The following is a 22453-nucleotide window of genomic DNA, read 5'->3' on the forward strand; positions in this document are numbered from 1 at the left end:
CTCGCCCAAACTACACAAAAGAGAAGGTCATATAACAGCCGCAGAAGATAACAGGAAGAGGAGAAGGTCCCCAATCGGAATGAAAAGGCGATAAATTGTTAGACGAGGGTCAGAACCCGTCATACCACTATTCCTCCCAGTGCCCGTACAGTTGCCTGCTGGCTCGAGTCTCAACATGTTGCCAATCGAGCTTAATTTAAAGATTTATGAGCTAGCAAGTACAAGAACTAAGCGTGTGCCAATTTCTGGATCTCCAATTGGAACCTGACGAACGCATGATTTGGACTCTGCGGGCGTACAGTTCAGTCGACGAACGCGGGCTGAAACGAAGCTACTGCTGGATAAGAGATCGAACAGAGCCTGCGCAGATCGTGATGGACTTCGAGAACATCAGACAATTGCCTCGACTCTTGTACATATTCGAGGGGGCGGTAAAGCTGAAGCGACTCCACCGTAGTATGGAGGCAGGGGAGCTTGATCCCGAGGACAATAATGACCCGAAGTGGCGCAAATATGATAAAGTGGGCCCATCAACTGTCCATGTATCAGCCCACCACTTTCTCGACCCTTAGAAATGTCGCGAGATCTTCGCCAGGCTTCATGAGAGTGAATTGGCCCACCCCATTCTTGGTCAGCGAGCAACCAGGTTCAAGCAATACGCCCTCGACACGTCCGGCGCCGCTCTAATCGCCCTTCGAGCTGGGGATTTGTGCCACCTCTGGCGCTTCTTGAGAGCTACGCTGGCCAGACTGCGCAACTCGGCATCTTATACATCAGAACCTATCCATCCTGGTAGGCTTGAGATCGTCCTTATAGTGAATCGGGATCGAATGCCAATCCAAGACCCTGACGGCGGCTGGCTGACCAAGGCCAACGCTATACAGTATTTGTACAAAAACACTAAGGTGTTTCAAGATCATCTTTGCTTCTCCTTCAGAATACGACCAAGTACGGGTGCTTCAATGAGCGCAGGTACTGGATTGAATGCGGGTGCTGGAGCAAGTATGACATCGACGTATCTGGTGCGATTTCAGTTCTACAAGCCCCGGGTGGTAAACGATCCTAACTTTCGTTTAACGATTAATGATACGCTCCTGTGAGTGTTAGCGGAAGTTTGCATTGGCATGTTATGAATGGTTTGGATGTTGTAAATGTGGTTCGTTCAGTAGACTGTAGAATAGTTCGAAGGACCTTGAGTTCTTTGATCGTGTATGATGCGTATACAATTGTTTCCCACATCAATTTCGTGAGCAGAAATCGACAGGTAATCAGAGTCGTGGGAAACGTTTCTTGAGATGTCAGAAGAACACCTGTTGTGGTAGACCAATCTTGTCAGTGAGATATTCAAGAATGCCCACGATCTTTTCATCCTCGAATCGTCTGCCCACGAGCTGAAGTCCAACAGGTGCATCATGAAACTCTTCGGCGTCCCAGAGACTCCTGTTCTCCTTGTCAAGCTCACCAAGTAGCTGCTCGTCACCAGTCCACTTATCCTTCGCCATATCGACCTTACACACAGGAAACACAAGCCCAGGATAATCGAGCAAATTCCACTGACTTGTATAGCTCCAGTACTTCGCCGTATTGTGCTTTGGCGCGACACCAGGGCCTACAGGGCATAGCAACGCGTCAATACCGTGCTTCTTCCAGTGCAGCGCGTACTCCTTGCGATATGCTTCACGCTCTTCAAGCCAGTACGCCAGCTCGCCGACTGAAAGCTTCTTAACGCACGGGTTGTCTTTGATAATCCATTTGGACAGCGGTCGCCATGGTTCGCCAGAGGACGCAATGTCTTCAGAGTCGGCTTCTCCGCCATCGGGGTAGTAGAGCGATGCTAAGATCGCCCAGGCTTCATCGTGTAGATGGGGCGCGAAGTCGACGACCTCGATGTTGTGCTCTTTGAGTTCGTCCGTGACCAGCTTCAGGGCGCGAGTGATCGGTGGATGCGGCCACACAATCCTGTCATGCCATAGCACGCCTATCCGCAGTGGCCTGTCAGTAGGGACAGAGTACGTTCGCCAGGGCATCGGTATCAGCGCAGGCTCCGCAAGCCAAGGTTCTGAGTCGATGATAGTCTTCATGAAATTTTTTAATCCTTGCAACGAAGTCGAGAGAGGGCCCAGCACAGTCTCGACGGTATCGGCGCCCGCCATCATGTACCCCCAGCCATCAGTCGGCAGTCGAAAAGCTGTTGGTTTCAAACCGTAGACGCCACAATTAGCGGCTGGACTTCGAATTGAACCGCCTACGTCCGAACCAATGCCCAGACAAGAGCCACGAAGAGCGACTAGTGCACCTTCGCCGCCTGAGCTGCCTCCTGATGTCAGATTGCTGTTGTAGGGGTTTGTCGTGACGCCGTAAAGGTTCGAGTCTGTCTCCAAATGCATCATCGTCTGTGGTATAGTTGTCCTGCAGTGGAAGACCGCGCCTGCATCTCGGAGTACCTGGATGATGTGCGCATCCTCTTTCGCGATGGTGTCCCAGTGCGATACGTAGCCAGTCGTACACCGCAGACCTTGGAGACCAAGATGCTCCTTCAAGCTGATAGGTAGACCGTGCAGTGGGCCAATTGGACGCTGGTGTGTTTGAAAGTAAGCATCGAGTTGTTTTGCACGATCTAGTGCAAGAGAGGGTAGGAGCTCTGTCAGGCAGTTCGACAGACCTTGAGCAACGGCAGCACGTTGCAGGTAAGCAGTTGTGACTTGAACAGCGGACAGCTGACCGGTTGAGAGACACAGAAGTAGCTCTTCAAAAGGCAGGTTCGTAATCAATAGAACAGACTGGTCTAGTAATTGCTCGGGTATGTGCAAGACGTTCTTCGGCAGATCTGGGGGCACTTTGGGTGCCGATGGAGACAGACTGGCTATTGTAACATCTCGATGACTTTGGGCTTTCTCAGCGATCTCGGTCCATGACTTTGGTGACTTCCTCTTAGCAGCAGGCATGACTGCAGACTGGTGCGAATATCGCAATCCTGTCGAAGTGGTATGACCCCAGTCGGACTTCTTTTTAGTTCAGGCACTTTCACGACGCGTGTACAGTTTATTCCTAGAGTACAATTGAAGGTGGAGATGTCTTGCTTGGTGTAAGAGGTGCTCCTTCCTCTGTTGTCCTCCAGGGGTTAGCGCGATGCTGACATCAGCGGCCGGCGTCATTTCACCGCCGGCGCTTGGAACTTTTTTATTGTTGCCTCTGAGACGCGACGCAGTCTCTGCAGTAAGACCCATTCTCTCATACTCGTTCTTTGTCCCTACATAGGGCTGCTTTTGTGTATGTACTAGGTTGTGAAAGCAATGAAGTCTATTCCACGTTCTCTGTTCGCTCCTTCTGGTCTTGCAGCACATCTTTCTCTTTCAACTAATACTTTACGCCTCTACAGCACACTTCACTTTACCTACAACCACAGGCACATCTCCACCAACATGCCTCCACCACCAAAGCGCAAGTGGCACCGGCCCAGGCCCAGCGGCGCTACTCCCAACAACGCAGCCAACCCTCACTCGACCGTCGCCCAGCAGCAGAAGCGCCCAAAGGTCGAAGATGTTACAAAGCAGGAGGCGGGCGCTACCGGTCCTGTCGATGTCAAGGCGATGTATAGCACGTCCACCGGCAATGCTGAGGCGAAGCGATTTTCTGAGATGGCGGGCACACTGGATAAGGCGCTGTTGAACAGTCTTGACAAGATGGGCTTTGAGTTCATGTCGCCTGTGCAGCAGAAGGTTCTCACCGAGCTACCAAACATCACATCTGACTGCATCGTGCAAGCGAAAACCGGCACTGGCAAGACCGTTGCGTTCTTGCTGCCCGCTATCCAGAACCTCCTTTCCGGAAACGCGCCCCCCAAAGGCAAGGTTGGCATTCTGATTATCTGCCCTACCCGTGAGTTGGCGCTGCAGATTGCGAAGGAAGCCAACGGTGTCACTGCTTGCCTGCCACGAAAGATGGAAACCCATACCGCTTTCGGTGGCACTTCTCGTGCTTCAAACCTCAAGGCTTTCATGAACGGCAACCCTACCATCCTTGTTGCTACGCCTGGCCGACTCGACGATATCCTTGGCGAGGAGGAGGTTCGCGAAAGGTTCACCCATGTTAAGACTGTCGTTCTCGATGAGGCCGACCAGATGCTCGACGCCGGTTTCGCACCAGCAGTCAAGAAGATTCTTCGTCGCATCCCACCGAAGAGCGACGGATGGCAGGGCATGTGCTTCTCCGCCACCATGAACCCAGATGTTATGGACGTTGCCAAGTGTGTACTGTTTCCTGGTTACACCACACTTTCTACAGTGGACCCCAACGAGGTCCCAACCCACGAGCGCGTCCCACAATTCTTCATCACTGTCCCTACGGTCACCCAGACTTTCGCTGCCCTTCTGGCCTTGATCGAGGAAGAATATAACAAGAACCCCTCCGACTTCAAGGTGATCGTGTTTGGCACGACTGCCAACGGCGTAGGCTTGTTCTACGACCTATACAAGAATGCATTGCCTCAGTTCAGACTCTTTGAGCTGCACAGCCGAATGTCGCAACCTGCTCGAACCAAGACCACGCAACAGTTCAAGGATGCCACAAGCGGTATCCTGGTAGCTTCTGACGTGGTCGGCCGTGGTATGGATTTCCCCAACGTTGGCCTTGTCGTTCAAGTCGGCCTTCCGTCTAGTACCGAGCAGTACATCCACCGAGTCGGTCGTACCGCCCGCGCTGGCAAGGACGGACGCGCTGTCATCATTCTTTCCGAGCAAGAATCCTTCTTCCCCAAGATCAACAAGACTCTGCCACTCAACCCTTACCCTGTCGACATCGTCTCGCAGGTGCCCAAACATCAGCGAACCGTCGACCGGGCATTTACCAACGTGGAGGAGGAGGCTAAAGCCAAAGCCTATCAAGCGTTCCTTGGATACAACAAGACATTCTTGAAGAAGTTGAAGCTGAGCCCGGCCGAACTTGTACGTCTTGCAAACGAGTATGCAAAGGCTATGGGTTGCCCAGAACCACCCCTCATCGAGAAAAGCACAGTTGGCAAGATGGGCTTGAAAGGTGTTCCTGGTCTCAGAATTGGCTCTCGCAGGGCTTAAGCCACGAACTGAGCCTGGCTAGGCGACAACTTATACTGACCGCGCTAGACCAACGCGTCGTCAGCAAGAGTAGTTCTTCAAGACGCCTCTCTTTCCTCCTCTGCAGTCTGTTGCATGATACCCGGCGTTTCTGGATGACGGCGTTGCATACTCGATTTCACTCTAGACCGAGCGACCTTTACAAATACTGCGGTACCGCGCTTTTCGATAGATTTAACGTAGATATCTCACCATAGAAAATGCGAGGCTGAACGCCGATGTGGCTGAAAACTTTTCGCAAGACATTACATGCGTGGAGGCAAGGGAGGCTCCAAGAGCTAGATGCGTAACATGGAACGCATAAACGGTTGCGCCACCACAATCGGCTTCAAAACGGTTTTTTGCACTACGTTTTGTCAGATTGAAGTTCAATATCTGGTAAGAGTTGATGTTTTCCTTCTTGTTTGCTTTTTACGCAATACCCCTCTGTTCCAAATGGCTCATTTTCCTCGCAACAGTTCGTCGAAAGGTCTTTCCGTGGAAGCCGAGGCATCCATCGTCCTCAATGTCACGCATACATTGGTGCGACCACAGTCCAATGAGCGTGGAAAAGCAGCACCTACATCGAGGCTGTGTACTACAACATCCCTTCGCTACCACATCCCTTCGCTACCACATCCCTTCGCTACCTCATCCCTTCGCTACCTCATCCGATTGCCCAGGGTCCAGATCCGCAAGTGCGCTTCCTCTGCACCGGTACGGTCGCGTCCATCCGTCGGGTCCAAATCGTAACTGTCTTGGTGGTGTTGGATGCGTAAGGTGAATCCTCAAGGGACATCCGAGAGTCACTGGAACTATCGAAGTGCTCTGAATAGCTACTGTGCGAGGCCGACAATACACCATGACAACGAAGAGCACCGACAAGGCTGCCCAGGCCTCGAATCTCCACCAAACGAGGCATCCATACGACATGTTTCGATACCTTGTGTGCCTTTGCCTCAACCCAGCTCAGGAACAGACCTGATGAGTTGACTTGCAGCCGTTAGCTCCATTAGACTGTTGAGTCTTCATCTATTTGGCGTAATTTACAGCAAGATGAGCTCCCTTAACGCCACATAAGCTGCCACTACGACGAGTATATAGCAGCCTCAACATCCACACCAGCTAGCCATCCAGCAGCCCACTCTCGCTTCTTTCGTTAGCTCTTTCAGTCCTTCGTTCTTTTTGAGCATTCATCCAAGATGCTCCTCCCATTCTTCCTTGCTGTTCTTGCAGCTGTGTCCACTGCAGAATGTCAAGAGGTTACTGAGACAGTAATTCGATGCACAACTAGCTATGGCATGTTTGCTGCACGTACCGGAGTCAATATCGAAACAGCTTTCTTTACAACGACTACAACTAATAGCTTTGCCATCACAAGCACCGTCCAAGCGACAATCACTGTCACTCCTTTGGCAACCACGTTCATCAATGTCGTCAATGTCACTTCCACACTAACCACGACCGTGACTTCCGTACCGGCTGCGACCACAATCTCTGCACCAGTTGGATTCTTTCCGCTCATCAACCGAGGAACTCCAACGCCTATCCCAACCGCAATCGGCCGTCACAGACGTGCATTGATCGAGCCCCGCGCCGAGCACCTTCAGAAAGTCAAACGCCTTCCTAAGACTCCGGCCGAAAACACCGGAGAGTTCATCGTCCTACCAAACGGCGACGCTCAAAGCCTCAACCGCGTCTTTCCCACATTTGTTGAGTGCCGTGTCAGTATCAACATCAACAGCACCGAGACCACTATCGTCACCGGCCTTCCTAAGACGGAAGTCTTGGTCCCTGCCACTGCTACTGCTGTTAGCACTTCAACAGTCAGCGTCACTGAGACAATCATCGACGTTCAGGCTCAGCCTACTGAGTACGCGGCCTGTCAACCCAACAATGTTGGTAAGTAGTCCCAGCACACCACACTACACTTCACTAGCGCCCGAATCACAACTAATACACTCCAGTGAACAATGTCCTAGGCTTCGACAACCAGCCAATCTACTTCGACCGCATCGTCTTCAACTCCCCTGAGGGCTTCTCTATCGCCAACAGCCTGGTCGTCAACACCACTTCAGCCATCAACTGCTGCATCGCATGCCAGAACATGGCGTTCTGCGCTGGCTCCTTCTACACACCTTCCATTCGGGCCTGCCACTTGCAACTCGCCCAGGCAGCACCCTCAGTCCCTTCGCTGCCAGCCTCGAGCTCCATCCCTCCCTTCCCCCTGCCTTCCTCGAACACAAGCCTGCCCTACCCGACTGCGTCCGGCGCCCCGTATCCCACCGGCAACGACACGGCTGCACTCTTCCCCACAGCCACAGGTCTCATTCCATCAGGCTTCTCGACACTGGTCCCCAGCGCGACACCCATCTCCAGCTCCTCCAAGGGCGGCATGAGCACCCTGCCCATTTCCGAGCCGGCCAGCACTGGAACCTTCGATGCGCCTGGAGCGGGGACTTGCTCGGCTGGTAGCAAGAGCTTGTACCTGGGCATGATTCGCGGCCAGAGTGGGTTCCCTGAGGATGTCGCGATCAGTTTCAGCAACGGGCCGTGCGGACGGATGAGCGTCGATTTCGAGGAGGTGGCGCCGATGACTACTAGTGAGTTGGTTGCGAAGAGGATGGTGAAGATTGGGTGGTAGATGGGTTGAGGTGGGAAGACGATGGGAGAGGGAATGTGTAATGCATGGTGTTTTGTAGATGCATTGCTTGGGGGTTGAGTTTGTCCATGTCACTCCTTTATGTTCTGGATTTGTGGTTTGGCTTATATTCGCTTCTAGACATAATTCACGGCTTTTGCTGGACAATTAGGTTTGTAGAAATTGTACGCTTTGCATATCAAATACCTGACCACTTACCCTATCGAATGCATGTCTAGAGTATTGAAAGCACAGGTCAAGTTGCCTGAAGTCTTGGTAGCTGAAAGAAGAACTTGGTGGCTTAAGTGTTCAGATAGGCCAACCCAAGCATAGGACTGAATACTTTCCGAACTTCTTTGGATGTTCTCAGAGGGTTGTTCCTTTGATCTGATGACGGAAGTAGACATCCCTAGCTCAAAAGTCATTGCAGATGGGTTCGGAGATTTGCGGCTTTGGCGATCGTGGAGACGATCGTGAAGGATTGCCCTATCGTGGTCACACGTGCTATTTCTGGTTTCAGCACCAAAGCGGACAAAAGGATGAAGAGGTTGAGAGATGCCATGTCGGCGTTGGTGGACATCTCGGCATCCTGGTGTTCGCATCAATAGTGGCGTAGATCTGTCCTTTGAGACCAGCATGGCGCAAATGCGAGCAAGGGAACAGTGGATCATGATGGTGCTGACTGCATCATCGTCGGAGACTTCGATTGTGTTGCCATGGGAACAGTCGTTTTGTTGAAGATCACGGAAGACACGTGAGCATTCTCATTCTCAGCTTGCTCACGCGGAGATTGAGATAGGTGACGAGTCCACTCTGACCTGTCTTCGGCGCCGCAACGTCCTGACAGCGGCTCTTCTACCTCGAGACAGCCGCGCGCTCTGCATTGACACTGTTGAGGCTTGAGCGAAGATGCATTGAACTCGCAATAAGGATTCGAGGATCTTCAATGCCCCACGTCGGATGCATCGATATCCCGAGCCGCAGCAAGATTCCAGGTTCCTGCGAGCCTTGGACATTCGACGGAGTCCACTCCGAATTGAGATCGTCAAAGGTTTCGCTTAGGAATTAACAGTGGTTAGTGGCTTGCGCACGTAAACGGTACGAACGGCTACTCCGAGTTCGCTAATAAAGTCCTACACTGCGGGCGCTGCTAATGTACGAGAATGGGATTCGCAAGGAAAGCGGACGGTGATGTGAGATACGGTTATGGTGGTTAGTGCTGTAAGCCAAGGGCCAATGGTGTGAGCGTTGGTAGAAGATTGGCCGACCAGTCTGCCCTCGCATGAACAGGTCATCCACTAGGTGCTGCTGTAGGTAATCAAGGCGGGTGCCTTGATCACGCTGGTCGACAGCCTTGCGGACATTTGGACGCACGTTCGCACGTTTTGATTACTGGCAGGTGTTAAAGCCTCAAAGTGGGTTCAAGATTGCTTCGATCGCGATGCTCGCGCATCTCCCGAGCTTCTAAGGGCAGCGAGAGATCGCATTGTTATAAAACGCCGAGATACATTTGGTGATTTCCGGTGATTGCCCTGATCCTCCGTCTAGACCGCAGAGAGGCGTGGTCGTGCTGGTTGGTGGAGCTGGGAGCTGCAGCCAGGATTTCCCGCGTCGTGCCTTGTCAAGGTTCATCCGCCCCAGGCTCTCAGTGGATAAGAAATGCCATACTATAGGCTGTGCAACACAACCCCTTTGACCTGCGCTGGTCGTTGGCTGCCGGCTGTCGTTCGCGAGATAGCGTCGCGGTGCGTTGTGCAGGCGCTTCTCCACCACCGTCTTGCAGCTCCTAGACTACTGCTGCGACGGCCGTTGATTCTGCTTGCAAAAGGAAAAAAACGTGCTGGCACTTGCTGGCTTGGGCTGCGAATGACAGGCGCCTTTGTCGAGCGTCTGTGAGCAAACAGCTGGCTAGCGGGCGCGCTGGCGCGAGGTTATTCCTGGCGATTCCACAAGAATGACGCGCGATCGATCAGTGGAACGCGTTGAGGTGGTATTATGATTGGCCAGACCCCCTTGCACAGTCGCTCCTTCCTTGCTGCAGTATCCGGGCCCGCCAAGGCAGGAACAACTGCAGCTGATTCCAAGGCGCTCTCTGCTGCTGCCGCTCTCCCCTCTCGCTGCGTCTTACTTGTTGGTAGCTTGTACCCCGTTTGTTGATTGCAGCTTCCCTCTCCCCCCACGTTCGCCCATCGCACCTTCCCCAACGTGCCCTGTGTAAACACAACATCACAACGCGCACAATTGCTTGCACAAGCACGCCCAGCCCGCCATCGTCGATCAGACCATTGCCCATTGATCTGTCGTCACTGGTTGCCTGCTAGCGCCGGCAAGCGAGTCGCTCGGCTGCTTCATATCGCTCTCCGCACAGGTAAGATAGCAGCCCACCGCCTCGACCTCGCTCCTGCGCTCACCGCTGCTCCCAAGCACTACCCAACTCCCAATCCTCCACGTCGCATGACAGACAGCACCTTCCTGTCTGCATTCACCGCCCAGACCAGCTCAACTTCACCAACGGCCCGCACGGCCATCGTCATCGCAATCTCCTGTACCACTTCATTCGCCGACCGTGCTCCGTAGCCTGGACTGCCCCATTCTGCAAAACTCTACGCGACTTCACGCGTCAAAGCGTCTGGAGAGACTATACAAGGTCTCCAAGGACGTCGGCCGCCTCGCATGTAATGGCAGCAGCGCGCCGACAGCCGTCCATGCAGATTTTTCAGGATCCCGTACTACCCCAGGACCACCACCAGGCCGCCGCGTACGACCCGCGCTACCTCGACGCCTTTGTGAGCATCGTGGACGTGTCAAACGACTCCCACACGCTCCTCGCCCCGCCAGACTCCCTCCAGACCGAGCCGTCGCCGCGAAAAGGGCGACACGTCTCCAGCTCCCCCCCACGCAACGTCCTTGGCAAGAAGGACGTCAACCTCCCTCCACCCAGGGAGCAACGCTTCCGCACCGACGCGCCTATGAAGAAGGCGCGACAGCCCGCGCAACCACAGATCATGGCCCCCATTCAGTGCTGGTCTGGTCTGCCATCGTCCCAAATGGACAAGGAGAACGCGTACACCTACCCGGAGCCCAGGATGACTGCCATGTCAGCCGCCGAGCCACCGGCTAAACAAACATCCAACAACAAACGCGCCCTGGTAGACGCAGCACCGCTGCGCGACCGCAGCAAGAAGCAGAAGGTCGCCAAGGAGGTCAAGATCGAAGAATCCGAAGGACCTCTCCCTGAACCAGATGAGATGCCATCTGTTGAGGATGATGGCAACAAGCCGTCGTACAGCTATGCCATGCTCATCGGAATGGCCATTCTTCGCGCGCCGAGTCGACGTCTCACATTGGCGCAGATCTACAAGTGGATCTCAGACACATTTGTATTCTACCGCAACTCGCAAGAGACAGGGTGGCAGAACAGCATTCGTCACAACCTCAGCCTTAGCAAATCTTTCTCTAAGCAGGAGCGACCGAAGGATGATCCTGGAAAAGGTCACTACTGGGTCATCAACGCCGGCTTCGAGAAGCAGTACCACAAGGTCAAGCCCACACGCCGTTCCACTAACCCTGACGGTTTTATTCCAGCATATCCCAGCGACCTGCCTCGCCCTTCCACGGCAACGTTTGCTAGCTTTCCCCCGATGAGCTCCACCAAAGGCTTTGATTCAAGCAGATTCCCAGAGCCAGAGGAAAATGAACTGCCAGACTCGGATGCCACCATTCCATGCTCAGACCCTGCTGCACACGACGGTCATGACTCAATGAACATGCCACCGCCGCGCGCAATGCCATCCTCACCACCACCAGCTGACATCCAATCATCTCCACCACCGCCTGTCTCACGGTCGCGCTCTGTGCGTGAGGACACCCCACCGCGCGCACCTCGCTTCCCCTCCAACAGCCGATCAGGTGGACGTAGGCGCAAGTTCAACGGCCTTGGTGACAGCGGCTACTACTCCTCCATTGAGTCATCTGCGATCAAGGGCAACCCGCTTGGACCACTTCTCACTTCCGAGGCTGATCTCGATCGACCATCCATCAAGAGGGGACGTGCTGAAGAGGAAATTGCCCGGATACGTGGCTCCTCATACGACTCCCCGTCCAAGGCAAGGCCCTACATGAAGCAGCCTGGTGCTGCCCAACCCATCTCGTCGCCCTTCCGTTCAAGCGAGAAGCTCAATGGCAACCCCCTCACCCCTGCTATTGTCTTCAAACGACCCGCTCTGCCTCCCGCCTCCGCATCGCCAAACACCAACCTGCGCAACCACAGGAACAAGATGCGCGAGCTCGTCGGTGGCTCGCCAGACAAGAGCCTAGCCATGTGGGTCGACACATCCTTCTTGGATTCCAAAGGCTGGAGCCCGGCTGTGTCGATCCCTAATGAAGAGCATGTCAACCTTGTCGGCGAAGGCTTTGAGAACACGTTCGACATTTTCGGCGACCTCGGCTATAACGAAAGCCCGCTCAAGCGTAGTGTTGGCAAGCAACGCCCACGTATGGAACGTGCTGTTACCACCAGTGGTGTCCTAGCTGACATCACCGGCTCCAAGGGCAACATGACGAATTCGCCTACTCCTAACTGGAAGATGGCGTCTTCATTCCTCAACATCCCTAACCTGTCGCCGATCAAGGGCATATCACCACTCAAGGCACCCCAGCTGAAGCCTTCGACATCTGCCCCATTGGCAGGCCTGGGTCTTTCCCTCCCCGGGCCGAGCAAGGAGAACAGCTTGCCCGGCCTATCTCCTCCCCAGACTTTCAGCGCCCCTTCCACACAGCAGCACAGCAAGGATGATGATGACATCTTCCACCTGTTGCACAGCGACGAGTCTGAGCCTGGTATCGATCTGCTTCAAGGGTTCGAGAAGATTGGCGCGAGACCATCTGCTGTCGCACCCAATGGCTCACCCAAGAAGCTGTCGAGGCCTGGTCTCGCTCGTAGCAACACTGTTCGATTCTAAGCTTGTACCACAGATGAGCACATGGTGAACCCTCGACTCCGAGTCAACCAAGGCTTGAGCGTTGTCATTCAGTTGTAGCCGCCCCCCCCCCCCCCAACAAAAGGCTGGCTCCTAGTGACATTTCAAGACAGCCAGGTTGATGAAGTTGTCGAAGGTGAACCATCCCTACTCAGACGTGTCACAAAGCCTATATGATACCCCCTTGCCTAACATTGGCGCTTATCTCTTCCATCCCATATCACCTACCAGGCCGCCCTCACTATCTTACCCTTCTTCGAGCGACAGTTGGATACACACTTTGGATACATCTTCTGGATAATCCTCCCTTACGATGTCACGACGAATGATACCCACGATAGCAACGGCCGGCCCCTTCTACGTATAGCGCTTTAATCCAGTATTAATTGATATTGGGCACGGCGTTCTGGTTCAAAGGGCCACGTGGGCGTACATAGTACCCCTGGGTTTCCTCCGTGTCAACAAAGACACTGGCGTTTTTGGCTCGATTCAGTGCAGTAGCACGATAATCTCGTATACTTTGCCCGAGCATGTTTTCTTAGCAGCGATAGTGCAGTAATCTGAAGCGTCAAAGGCTGTTTTTTTATGGCTGGATGTGAATTGGTTGCAATATCTGGACGGCAATACGATCATCACTTTTGCTTAGCGAAATGCAATATTTGCTACATTTTCGACGTGCGTCTTATTGCGTAGACTCGTTTTCTGCACATTGTGCGCGCAGGTTGGACAAGAGCGTGTGTCAGTTGCCGCTTCCTCGTTTTGCCTGCTTACCATTGACACCATTTGCTTACCACCAAGCAATGGGTTTCTACCACAAACTTTGCAGCCATCATCGCTCAGCCTCGTTGAATGGGGAGCTCCACGAATGAGACGAGCTCAATACCTAAAAGGTACACGCGTGCGATACGTATAGATGGCTTTGTCCGTCCCTACAGCTATGCGATCGTGTCGTCCCACCCGTCAGCCCCGTCTGCATACGCGAGCATTTATCTCCAGCCTGATTGCACTCGAACCTGCATTTTCCCTACTCTGCACAAAGATCCGCTGATGCGATATGGAGACATTTTCTGCTCTCAGTGTAGCAACAGCTCTTTGCCAATTTCTTGACTTCACAACGAAGATTGTTTCAGGGGCATGGACTATCTATAACGCCGATCCTGGTCACGACAGTGAACCCAACTCCCACTTGCGGACCATCACCGGGAATCTAACAAAGCTCAACGATGAAATTCGGGAGTCATTGCACCACCCAGTCGGACAGCCATTATCCGCGACTAATGTTTCGACCTTGGAGCTAGGCAGAAAATGCAACAATCTAGGGGACCGCCTAACTCGACGCACTGGACCGCTTGCAGAAGCGACAAAGCCCGAAACGAGGGCCTGGGTCAGTTTTGTTATCGCGTTACGCACAGTCTGGGATGCAGGCAAGATTGAGGCGCTCAATCGAGATCTGCAACTTTTCAGACAACAAATTATAAGGCGGTAAGTCTCGCTCACCCGAGGACCTTTGGGTGGCTTTTCCTACCGCCAGTCGATCCTAACCAATGGGTAAACTTTGCGCACTGGCTACGAGACGATACATATTCCCTATATTGGATTACCGGCAAAGCTGACGCCGGCAAATCAACGTTGATGCGGTTCATACTCGACCATCCCAGGACAGACGAGCTCTTGAAGGCTTGAAGTGGCCCCAAGCCTCTGTTAACTGCATCGTTCTTCTTCTGGAACTCAGGTACTGAAATGCAGATGTCATACGAAGGCCTTGCTAGATCTTTGTTGTACCAAATCTTGGTGCAGGTGCCGGAGCTCGTTCCTGTTTTACTGTCTCACAGAGCCTTAGATGGGATCCTGTTTGGTGATTACATTTTTGGAAAAGAGGATTGGACATCCGGGAAGCAAGACTGGACGTGGGCGTGGAACGAGCTCATGGGAGCTCTCAAAACCTTGCTAGTTCAAATCACAAGGACACACAAGATAGTGGTGTTCATCGATGGCATGGACGAGTTCAGAGGAGAATCTCGAGAACTCATCGACTTCGTCAAGAAACTTGCGATCCCTGGAGTCAAAGCATGTGTGTCGAGTCGTCCATGGAACCAGTTCCGAGGCGCCTTCGAGCATGGTCCCCATCTTCGGGTCGAGCTGCTTACTTCCAGCGATATCAAACAATTCGTTACGACGGATCTAACGAAGAGCGCAGCCTTCTTGGACTACGAGCAAAGTAACCCGGGATACTCGGCCCGGCTGATTCGAGACGTCTGCGATAAATCTGACGGCGTCTTCCTTTGGGTTAATCTCGTGACCAAGTCTCTCATCGAGGGCCTTTCTGACGGGAAAAAAGCCGTTGAGTTACAGGAACGCCTTGAGAGCCTTCCGACGGACCTCGACTAACTTTTCGACAGGATTCTCGGAAGCTCAGATCCGTGGCACAAACAACGAGCGTCACAACTGTTCCAGATTCACCGCGCTTCATTGCGACCACTGACACTACTCGACATGTACTTTGCCGATGAAGATGAACCGAACTTTGCAATCGATGCACCGCGGGAGATCATGACTTCACAACAAAAAACTCGAAAGCCGCGTTGCTGAGTAGACGTATCAATGCCTGCACCAAAGGTCTGCTTGAAGCAAGTACATCCGACGATCATAAACTGCAGTATGAGGTTGAGATAAGTCTGCTTCATCGTACCGTCAAAGACTATCTTGCGCGTACCGAAGTTTGGGGTAGAATCCGTGCGGCAGTTCCAAAGCCCTTCATATGCGACCTGAGGTTGACAAATATACACATCGTGAGACTCAAGACGAAGGATAATTCCACTGCGACACTAGAACAGCATTGGGATAACATCTTGCACGCAGCACTGTTTGCCTCCAGAGGTTCTGAAATCGATGCTGTTATGAAAGGAAGACTTCTCGAAGTCCTTGATGAGCTGTATGCAAGTCTGGCAACTGCACAAGTGTCTGGCACGATGACTACAAGGTTCGCGCAGCACATCATCTCGCCTCCGATACCCGGAAGAGCAGTATCCATAGATCCAGATGTGTCGGACGTGAGGTCTCTCATGAGCGCTGCTGTCTACTGCGGGCTTTTCAAGTATCTTTAACAAGGCCTGAAGAACTTACCCACTGATGTGCAACGCAAGTTCACATCAAAGTGTCTCCTCATGGTTGTAATGAAGGATCATTCTCAACCCGAGTGCGGCCTTGTGTCGACAAGACTGAACCCACGCCTAGTTCGTATTCTTTTTGAGCATGGCGCCGACGCAAACTACAAAATATCGGAGACAGAACGGTCAATGTGGGATAAACTACTCCTGGTTGCGTTTCGAGATGTCGACTACAAAGTTCCTGAAGTTGACGCAATTCTTGAGGAGTTTGTTCAGTTTGGAGCAGACTTTGATAGCACCGAGCTCCGTGAGTACCTGCGGGATCGGTCCGTCGACACTACACGTCTTAGAACAGCGATCGAACGGAAGACTGGAAAGCTGGCCAGTCAGCAAAACAGCGATGAGGCTATCGATGTTGAAACAGAACAAGAGGAAATGGACGACAAAGCGCGCGAAACAGCTATGGAAGCAGCAAGAATGGGTGGACAGAGGTCAAAGGAGAGGTCTTGGAGGCGAAGACTTTTGCGTTTCTTTATGCGGCGCAGTGGCAAGAAGAGTAACGGTTGAGCATAACTATGCACATTTCGATGAACCTCAAGTGCGACTGACACCCTAATACCTCCATGGTGGGTCAAGAGGGGTGACTCTCGCATCTGATCGTAGATTGAGAGCGTTGTAGCGTATTTGTTACTGACCTGTTCTTGTAGCCGTGGGTCTGGATCAGCCATGGTAGTAGCGAAGGCACGCTACCAACCTTGCAACACTAATTATCGAAGAAGAGGGACGGGTCCCAGCACACGACATTTAGGGAATATATTGATGGGAAGGACGTACACGATGACATGTGCATACTTTGTCACCTACAGACGCCATCCGTTCTTCACAACCCACAGGGACACAGCACACTGCTCAGCACCAGGTGCCACAACTAGCCTATCAAAATATTAGCAAGGAACACATCGGAGGGAATGCTTATGATGAAAATCAAAACACGGTCAATGTATACAGGCTCGCCACCTGTCTACGAGTATCGTCGTCCAGATTCTTGCACTTTGCCGTTTACAGGTCTTCCTGGGCCTCATGAACCGCCTCCTTCATACTCTGAATCTTATACAGACCTCACTGTATTTGTTCAAACCCATCTATGGATACATCTGTCACCTACAGCGCATCCTGTAGCATTAACAGGCCCAGGCAAACACAAGCGGAGACTCCGCTGTCGAAGTTAAAGATGTTTCTCATTGAGATCATTGCTTTCACCTTCAATGCCGACCTCAAAAAGATTGCTCACGAACTTAGTCGAACCGTACGTCCGTTGAGCGCTCACGAGCGCGTTACTATACTCTCGGATGAAGAGATTAGTGGGTTGGTGGACCTTTCTATGCGCCTCAAAACCTTGCATAGGTGAATTTGTAAGGGCAACTGGAAAGGAACATACCACCAAGGTGCTGGAACCATCGTTCAAGATCATCATTGAGCCGCTAACAAAGCTGGGCTCCAATGAGCATTGTATGGCATACATCATGGATCTTATCTGCACATACGACGAGTAAGTGCCAAATCCCTACACGATGGTCAACACTTACAGATCGATAGACACTGGTGTGTCCCTACTCGACGCAAATACATTCTGCTCGGACGCTACGTTCCCGAACCCATGGTATCGCACTCTCTTTCGCCGCAAGACCGAACACTCTACGGAAAATGCTTGGAGGACGCTAGGCGCACACGCAAAGCTCATACAGCAGTTTCCGTTTGACGCGAATATTCGATGGATTCCTCAACGCGAACTAGCGGCAGTGAATGGGCCGCTTAACGAGTTGCACCTTTCTTATATGGAGACGGGAGTGGAGACTAGAAGGTGGAAATGGAATGGTGCTGAGCCCTTGCGGAAAGAGTTTCTTGAGTTGTGTTTGAAGCTGCAGGAGGATGAAAGCACTTGTAGGTGAGCTGGTGTGGGCAAGAACGAGCAGTCAACCTTTTGGTCTTTCCCCCGCCACTGTGCCATACGAAATTTTGCAATATGCTCCATCCTCGCTGCAAAACTTGACCGTGCACTAGGGTAGAGTGGATAGATTGAATTGAAAATTCAGTGATCAATCCTGCAACGTGGACAGGATGTTGCATACGTTCCTTGAGGTTCATGTTGGGTCCACTCACGCCTTCCTTCATCTGTCCACCATGCTTTTCCTCTGCTTATCTGCTGACAAAAATAGGAAGATAACCAAGTTGAGCTCACCATTAGTCAGGACGGGTGCCAATGTCCCCGCTTTTGATCCATGGAACGAAAGTCAGGGGTTTGCACTTTCCGCTCCGCTCCAACCTAAAGGAGCCAACCGAAATTCATTATTTCCGCCCATGACGCCATCAAGTAACCTTTTGCGGGGTTTTGGGAGTCGTCATGCAGGTACAACTTATAAATGTCGACGGCCCGCAAGCGATAACCCAAACACCGGATTCTATCAAACCTCGACCGTAAGTCTTACAGTCACAACTCGTTCTTGAACGTATATGAATGACCAATACAGGCGACGCAGAGTTCGCCTACGTCCTCGCAGCTGAGTACCGCGATCGCGTACTTACGCTTTCCTTTCGCGAGATGCTTCTCTCTGGATATGGTCTCGATAACGCATCACAACACAATAAGTCCAACGTTATGTTACAGTACGAGCAGGTGGAGTATGGACCTGGCACATCCCCTGCTTCTAAACGATAGGTTTTGCTATCATACTGAATACTGGCCATGGAGAAGAGTTTTGGACGTACTTCATGGAGGCCGAGTGCTATAATCCAATTGCTCTGAGTCGACAAGCGATTGCTGAGTGGACTGGATTAGCGGAGGGTCCTAGTTGCTTGAGAGGAATTCTGCAAACGTACAGAGCTGGCTTGGTGAACGGTAAATGGACATGCCCTTTGGCATTTGAACCTGTCAGAATTGACGTGTCTTAGGTCAAATCAATCGTGAGCTTGGGCCGAACAAGCCGGCCATGCCAGTCATGACAATTGGGTCTCCGGAGTTCTTCGGTTATCTGGTCAAGCCATAGATGGAGATGGCAGCGACAATTTGGCACAAAGCTACATTTTCGAAGAGTGCGGTCACAGTTTCGCTTTGGAGGCTGAAGTGAGGTTGGCGGATGCGTTGTTGGAGTTCTTTGGTCAATGAGCAGTAATGAATGGTTGCGGGAGTTTACATGTATGGGCTATAATTTACTTTGAAGTGCCTAACTTGCTCAAATTAAACATATTCTTCTCCTTACACTGATCAAGTAGTAGTGACCAATGATCTGCTCATAGGGAAGCCCCACTTTACGCGCTATAAGCATGTTGCATTAGCGCCATGAGCTGCCTCGCGAATAACCTCCAAGTCTCCAGCCTAGTTTCATGCTTTGAAATCATTTCGGAACCTCTGGTCGGTGTCGGTGATGTGTTTTCTTTGTGTTCGGACTAGATGTGACGGACACGGTATTGAAGATGTAGCCGATATCCTATAAGGATTCGTCTCTGCCCCTTCAATTGCAACTGCATCGCTTCGCAGTCCGCAATTGTTCCAACCCCCTTGATCCTCCCAGCATGGACTACCCACCGAAATACTCCGCCTGGCGTCGCAGCGGCCTCAAAGGTTCCAAAGAGAACCCTCTTACCATCTATCGTACCTACGACGAGACTCTCCCTCCCACCCTCAGCCCCAATGACGTAGTCATCAAAATCCACGCCATCTCGCTCAATTACCGTGAGATAGCTATGATAATTGGGACATACCCCATCGGGCTCGAAGATCAAGGCGTTCCATGTTCAGACGCAGCAGCGGAAGTTGTCGCGACTGGATCTGCGGTCTCTCGCTTCGCTGTTGGGGATCGTGTTTGCCCAATTACTGGCATCGGGAAGCTGGCTGGAGAGAAAGTGGACGATGGACCGAGTCTGGCTATAGGGTCGAATTGCCCGGGTGTGTTAAGGGAGTATGCTGTGTTTGATGAGCAGCATTTAGTGAAGATACCCGACCATCTTTCTTGGGAAGAGGTAAGCTTCAAGGAACCCCGGAAGTCTTATGCTGCTGACTTCAACCCAGGCATCAACACTCCCTTGCGCTGGTCTCACAGCATGGAACTCTCTTGACGGACTGCAAAACGTGCCCAAGGGTGCATATGCTCTGCTCCAAGGTGAACCACCCCGTGCCAAACTCATCCGTCATCTGCTGATACCTGATATAGGTACTGGAGGCGTGAGCATGTTCTCGCTCATTCTCTGCTTGTCTGCCGGTATACGACCCATCATCACGTCCTCATCAGACAAGAAGCTTGCAGCCATCAAGAAGCTCAGCCCTGAGATCCAAGGTCTCAACTACAAGACCATGGCTGATCAAGGCGCTGAAGTCCAACGTCTCACGAAGGGGCGAGGAGTTCACTTTGTCGTCAACAACACCGGCCCCAAGTCTCTTATGGACGACATCAGCTTCTTGTGCGCGAGAGGTGGCACCATCTCGATGGTTGGCTTCTTGGCGGGATTTAATGCTGATTGGGCGCCGGGAGATATCATGCGCCTGATGTATAAAGCGGCCAAAGTGAAGTGAGTCTCGTGCTTGTTGTGTTTCCAGGTTTAACTGACTGTTGTTAGGGGTATCGCCGTGGGCAGCAGAAGTGACTTCGAAGACATGAATCGCTATCTGGAGGAGAAGAAGGTTCATTTTGACCCGTTGCTTGTAGATCGGCCATTCGAGTTCGCGAACGCCAAGGATGCATACGATCGACTGGAGTCGGGAGAGTTCCATGGGAAGATCGTTATCAAGATGGAGTAGGAGAATGGCTGATCTCGAACGTGCGCAGCCCATATAAGGCTCACTTGCCTCTTCCACCATGTATAGCCAGTCAATGATTGACCGCAAAAGCTTCAAGCATACATTTGCCTTACGACTGGTGCCTCGACCAGATATTCCGAAAACGAACAATCCCCAAACACTTCGTCATCATATGTAAGCGCCAGAAGAAGCCAGAGAACCAGATTACGTCAGCGAATATGCCTCAGGTTTCGCAGACTTCAAATACCAGTGTCGAGTCACTTGTTATTTGGGGTGAGGTACCCGGGCATCAACAACAGGCACTGTGGCCAAATTTCCTAGCCACAAGGGTTGTTATTATCATGTTCAATTCCTTGATCACGACCTCACCATGGAGTCAACGATCGCGTTCAAAATGCAAAAGCCTCCACTCGGATACCCCTATCGTTCGGACACATGACCCAGAGAAGAACAGCAAGACCTCTCTTTGCCGTCTCGATGGGTGGCAATCCGGAGCCCTTGGATTTGCCCTCTGCGCAACAGTGGTTTTCGTTATCAATCTCATCCTCACCATCTGGAGCTGGGTAATTCGACCTACAAACAAAGGTCTTCCGTAACGGTCTGATGAGAGGAGGAGGACTGCGCTGAATTGGCTATCTAGGGTGGGCTGAGCTACGTATATAGACAGCCGTACATGAGTTATCCCAACTTCTACTAGAGTGGCTCCGGTTAAGGCCGTAGGCCATTACATCTTCTGTACCAGGGAGACTGTGACTACGCAAAGAGGCTGAATACTGGCATGCATATACTGATCAATGTAACGGTTGAGGAGAGGAGGATTGCGCTGAATTTGGCTATCTGAGCTGGAAACAGAAGTACTTCTAACCCTCTAAGATTTTAATGGAAGATAGAGTTTGTTTGAACAGTTTTCTTATTTAGAGTGGCTGTTGTTGTAGCCTTAACTTAGAAGCCCTTTGAGCCTGGGGCAATCCAAACCCTGTGGCAAGCTGTACACACCACGACGACCCCTGCTTCTTGTTCTCGCGACCATACCTTCAACGATATGCTGCTGGACATCGCCTCCACCATGAGATGCTATAGACAGTACCAGGGACTGAAGGCAAGCGCGCAAGCGATCAAGTATGGTGAATGGTACATCTCCTATCCCTCTAATTCCTTCAAGTCCTCCCATGCTGCCCAAAGTATCACCTTCATATCAGAGTACAGGTTTGGATTTGGAGCCCTCCACCTCCAGCCATCGGGAAACACCTTCCTCCGTAATCTGTTGATGTAAGGAACACTTCCAGTTCGCGCCGGCGTTCGGATCGTCCACAAAGCCAATGTCAAGCTTGCGATCAGCCGTGGAGCCTTGCAAGCGTCTGTGGGGCTGTGCCAGCGGTCGCCATCGACTCCAGGATTGTCGGGGATCGGAATCAGTGACGACCTATACCTGTTGTATGTGGGCAGTGCGGATTTTAACGACTGCATGCTCTGTTGGCTACAATATATGCACAGTTTCAGAACTCAACTTGAAAGACCGTTTGAAACAATGTTTCTATATGGAATATAATCAACTGTGCCTTATGAAGTATTCCGTCTGGAACACTATTCAACTGAACAAAGTGTACAACATAAAAAAACTGGACTGGAGGGGTATCATCAGGTCCACGCTTGACGAAGAAGGCTGACAATTGCTTTATGGCCTCCCTCTGCTGCAGCTTGTAGCGCAGTTCTTCCCCCAACTCCTGCCGCAGCGTTGACATCAGCCTTCTCATGAAGTAGCCTCTCGACTACTGTAAGATGACCTCCACCTGCTGCAGCTTGTAGCGCAGTTCTTCCCCCATCTCCTGCCGCAGCGTTGACAT

General features: G+C 52.0%; 10 protein-coding genes across 10 annotated transcripts; 9 read left to right on the forward strand and 1 right to left on the reverse strand.

Moving 5' to 3' along the window:
* Positions 1 to 1298: 1298 nt before the first annotated feature.
* On the reverse strand, positions 1299 to 3046 carry BU25DRAFT_399757 (amidase; the record flags this gene model as incomplete). The annotated part of the gene is made up of 1 exon (XM_033704946.1): positions 1299 to 3046. The coding sequence occupies exon 1, from the start codon at positions 2943 to 2945 to the stop codon at positions 1299 to 1301; it is 1647 nt and encodes a 548-aa protein (XP_033558216.1). The 5' UTR covers positions 2946 to 3046.
* A 376-nt stretch (positions 3047 to 3422) lies between these two features.
* BU25DRAFT_433821 (DEAD-domain-containing protein) lies at positions 3423 to 5072 on the forward strand (the record flags this gene model as incomplete). The annotated part of the gene is made up of 1 exon (XM_033708811.1): positions 3423 to 5072. The coding sequence occupies one exon, from the start codon at positions 3423 to 3425 to the stop codon at positions 5070 to 5072; it is 1650 nt and encodes a 549-aa protein (XP_033558217.1).
* A 1140-nt stretch (positions 5073 to 6212) lies between these two features.
* BU25DRAFT_493927 (uncharacterized protein) lies at positions 6213 to 7734 on the forward strand (the record flags this gene model as incomplete). Its single annotated transcript, XM_033711742.1, has 2 exons — positions 6213 to 6992; positions 7058 to 7734. The coding sequence occupies exons 1-2, from the start codon at positions 6293 to 6295 to the stop codon at positions 7732 to 7734; spliced, it is 1377 nt and encodes a 458-aa protein (XP_033558218.1). The 5' UTR covers positions 6213 to 6292.
* A 2373-nt stretch (positions 7735 to 10107) lies between these two features.
* BU25DRAFT_165991 (uncharacterized protein) lies at positions 10108 to 12788 on the forward strand. Its single transcript, XM_033700777.1, has one exon. The coding sequence runs from the start codon at positions 10410 to 10412 to the stop codon at positions 12690 to 12692; it is 2283 nt and encodes a 760-aa protein (XP_033558219.1). The 5' UTR covers positions 10108 to 10409; the 3' UTR covers positions 12693 to 12788.
* Positions 12789 to 13764: 976 nt separating this feature from the next.
* On the forward strand, positions 13765 to 15098 carry BU25DRAFT_477109 (uncharacterized protein; the record flags this gene model as incomplete). Its single annotated transcript, XM_033710966.1, has 2 exons — positions 13765 to 14192; positions 14396 to 15098. The coding sequence occupies 2 exons, from the start codon at positions 13765 to 13767 to the stop codon at positions 15096 to 15098; spliced, it is 1131 nt and encodes a 376-aa protein (XP_033558220.1).
* Positions 15099 to 15874: 776 nt separating this feature from the next.
* On the forward strand, positions 15875 to 16384 carry BU25DRAFT_477123 (uncharacterized protein; the record flags this gene model as incomplete). Its single annotated transcript, XM_033710967.1, has 1 exon — positions 15875 to 16384. One exon carries the CDS (start codon positions 15875 to 15877, stop codon positions 16382 to 16384), a length of 510 nt encoding a protein of 169 aa, XP_033558221.1.
* A 664-nt stretch (positions 16385 to 17048) lies between these two features.
* Positions 17049 to 18533, forward strand: BU25DRAFT_424421 (uncharacterized protein; the record flags this gene model as incomplete). The annotated part of the gene is made up of 5 exons (XM_033708282.1): positions 17049 to 17178; positions 17222 to 17366; positions 17406 to 17762; positions 18034 to 18224; positions 18346 to 18533. The coding sequence occupies 5 exons, from the start codon at positions 17049 to 17051 to the stop codon at positions 18531 to 18533; spliced, it is 1011 nt and encodes a 336-aa protein (XP_033558222.1).
* BU25DRAFT_477127 (uncharacterized protein) lies at positions 18346 to 18971 on the forward strand. Its single transcript, XM_033710968.1, has 2 exons — positions 18346 to 18713; positions 18767 to 18971. Exons 1-2 carry the CDS (start codon positions 18587 to 18589, stop codon positions 18859 to 18861), a joined length of 222 nt encoding a protein of 73 aa, XP_033558223.1. The 5' UTR covers positions 18346 to 18586; the 3' UTR covers positions 18862 to 18971.
* A 342-nt stretch (positions 18972 to 19313) lies between these two features.
* BU25DRAFT_442261 (GroES-like protein) lies at positions 19314 to 20610 on the forward strand (the record flags this gene model as incomplete). Its single annotated transcript, XM_033709287.1, has 4 exons — positions 19314 to 19834; positions 19884 to 19974; positions 20026 to 20380; positions 20429 to 20610. The coding sequence occupies exons 1-4, from the start codon at positions 19388 to 19390 to the stop codon at positions 20607 to 20609; spliced, it is 1074 nt and encodes a 357-aa protein (XP_033558224.1). The 5' UTR covers positions 19314 to 19387.
* Positions 20611 to 20905: 295 nt separating this feature from the next.
* BU25DRAFT_413912 (uncharacterized protein) lies at positions 20906 to 21402 on the forward strand. Its single transcript, XM_033707155.1, has one exon. It carries the CDS (start codon positions 20951 to 20953, stop codon positions 21203 to 21205), a length of 255 nt encoding a protein of 84 aa, XP_033558225.1. The 5' UTR covers positions 20906 to 20950; the 3' UTR covers positions 21206 to 21402.
* The last annotated feature ends 1051 nt before the right edge of the window (positions 21403 to 22453 follow it).

The sequence above is a fragment of the Macroventuria anomochaeta genome (genome assembly GCF_010093625.1).
Source record: "Macroventuria anomochaeta strain CBS 525.71 unplaced genomic scaffold BU25scaffold_33, whole genome shotgun sequence".
Lineage (NCBI taxonomy): Eukaryota > Fungi > Ascomycota > Dothideomycetes > Pleosporales > Didymellaceae > Macroventuria > Macroventuria anomochaeta.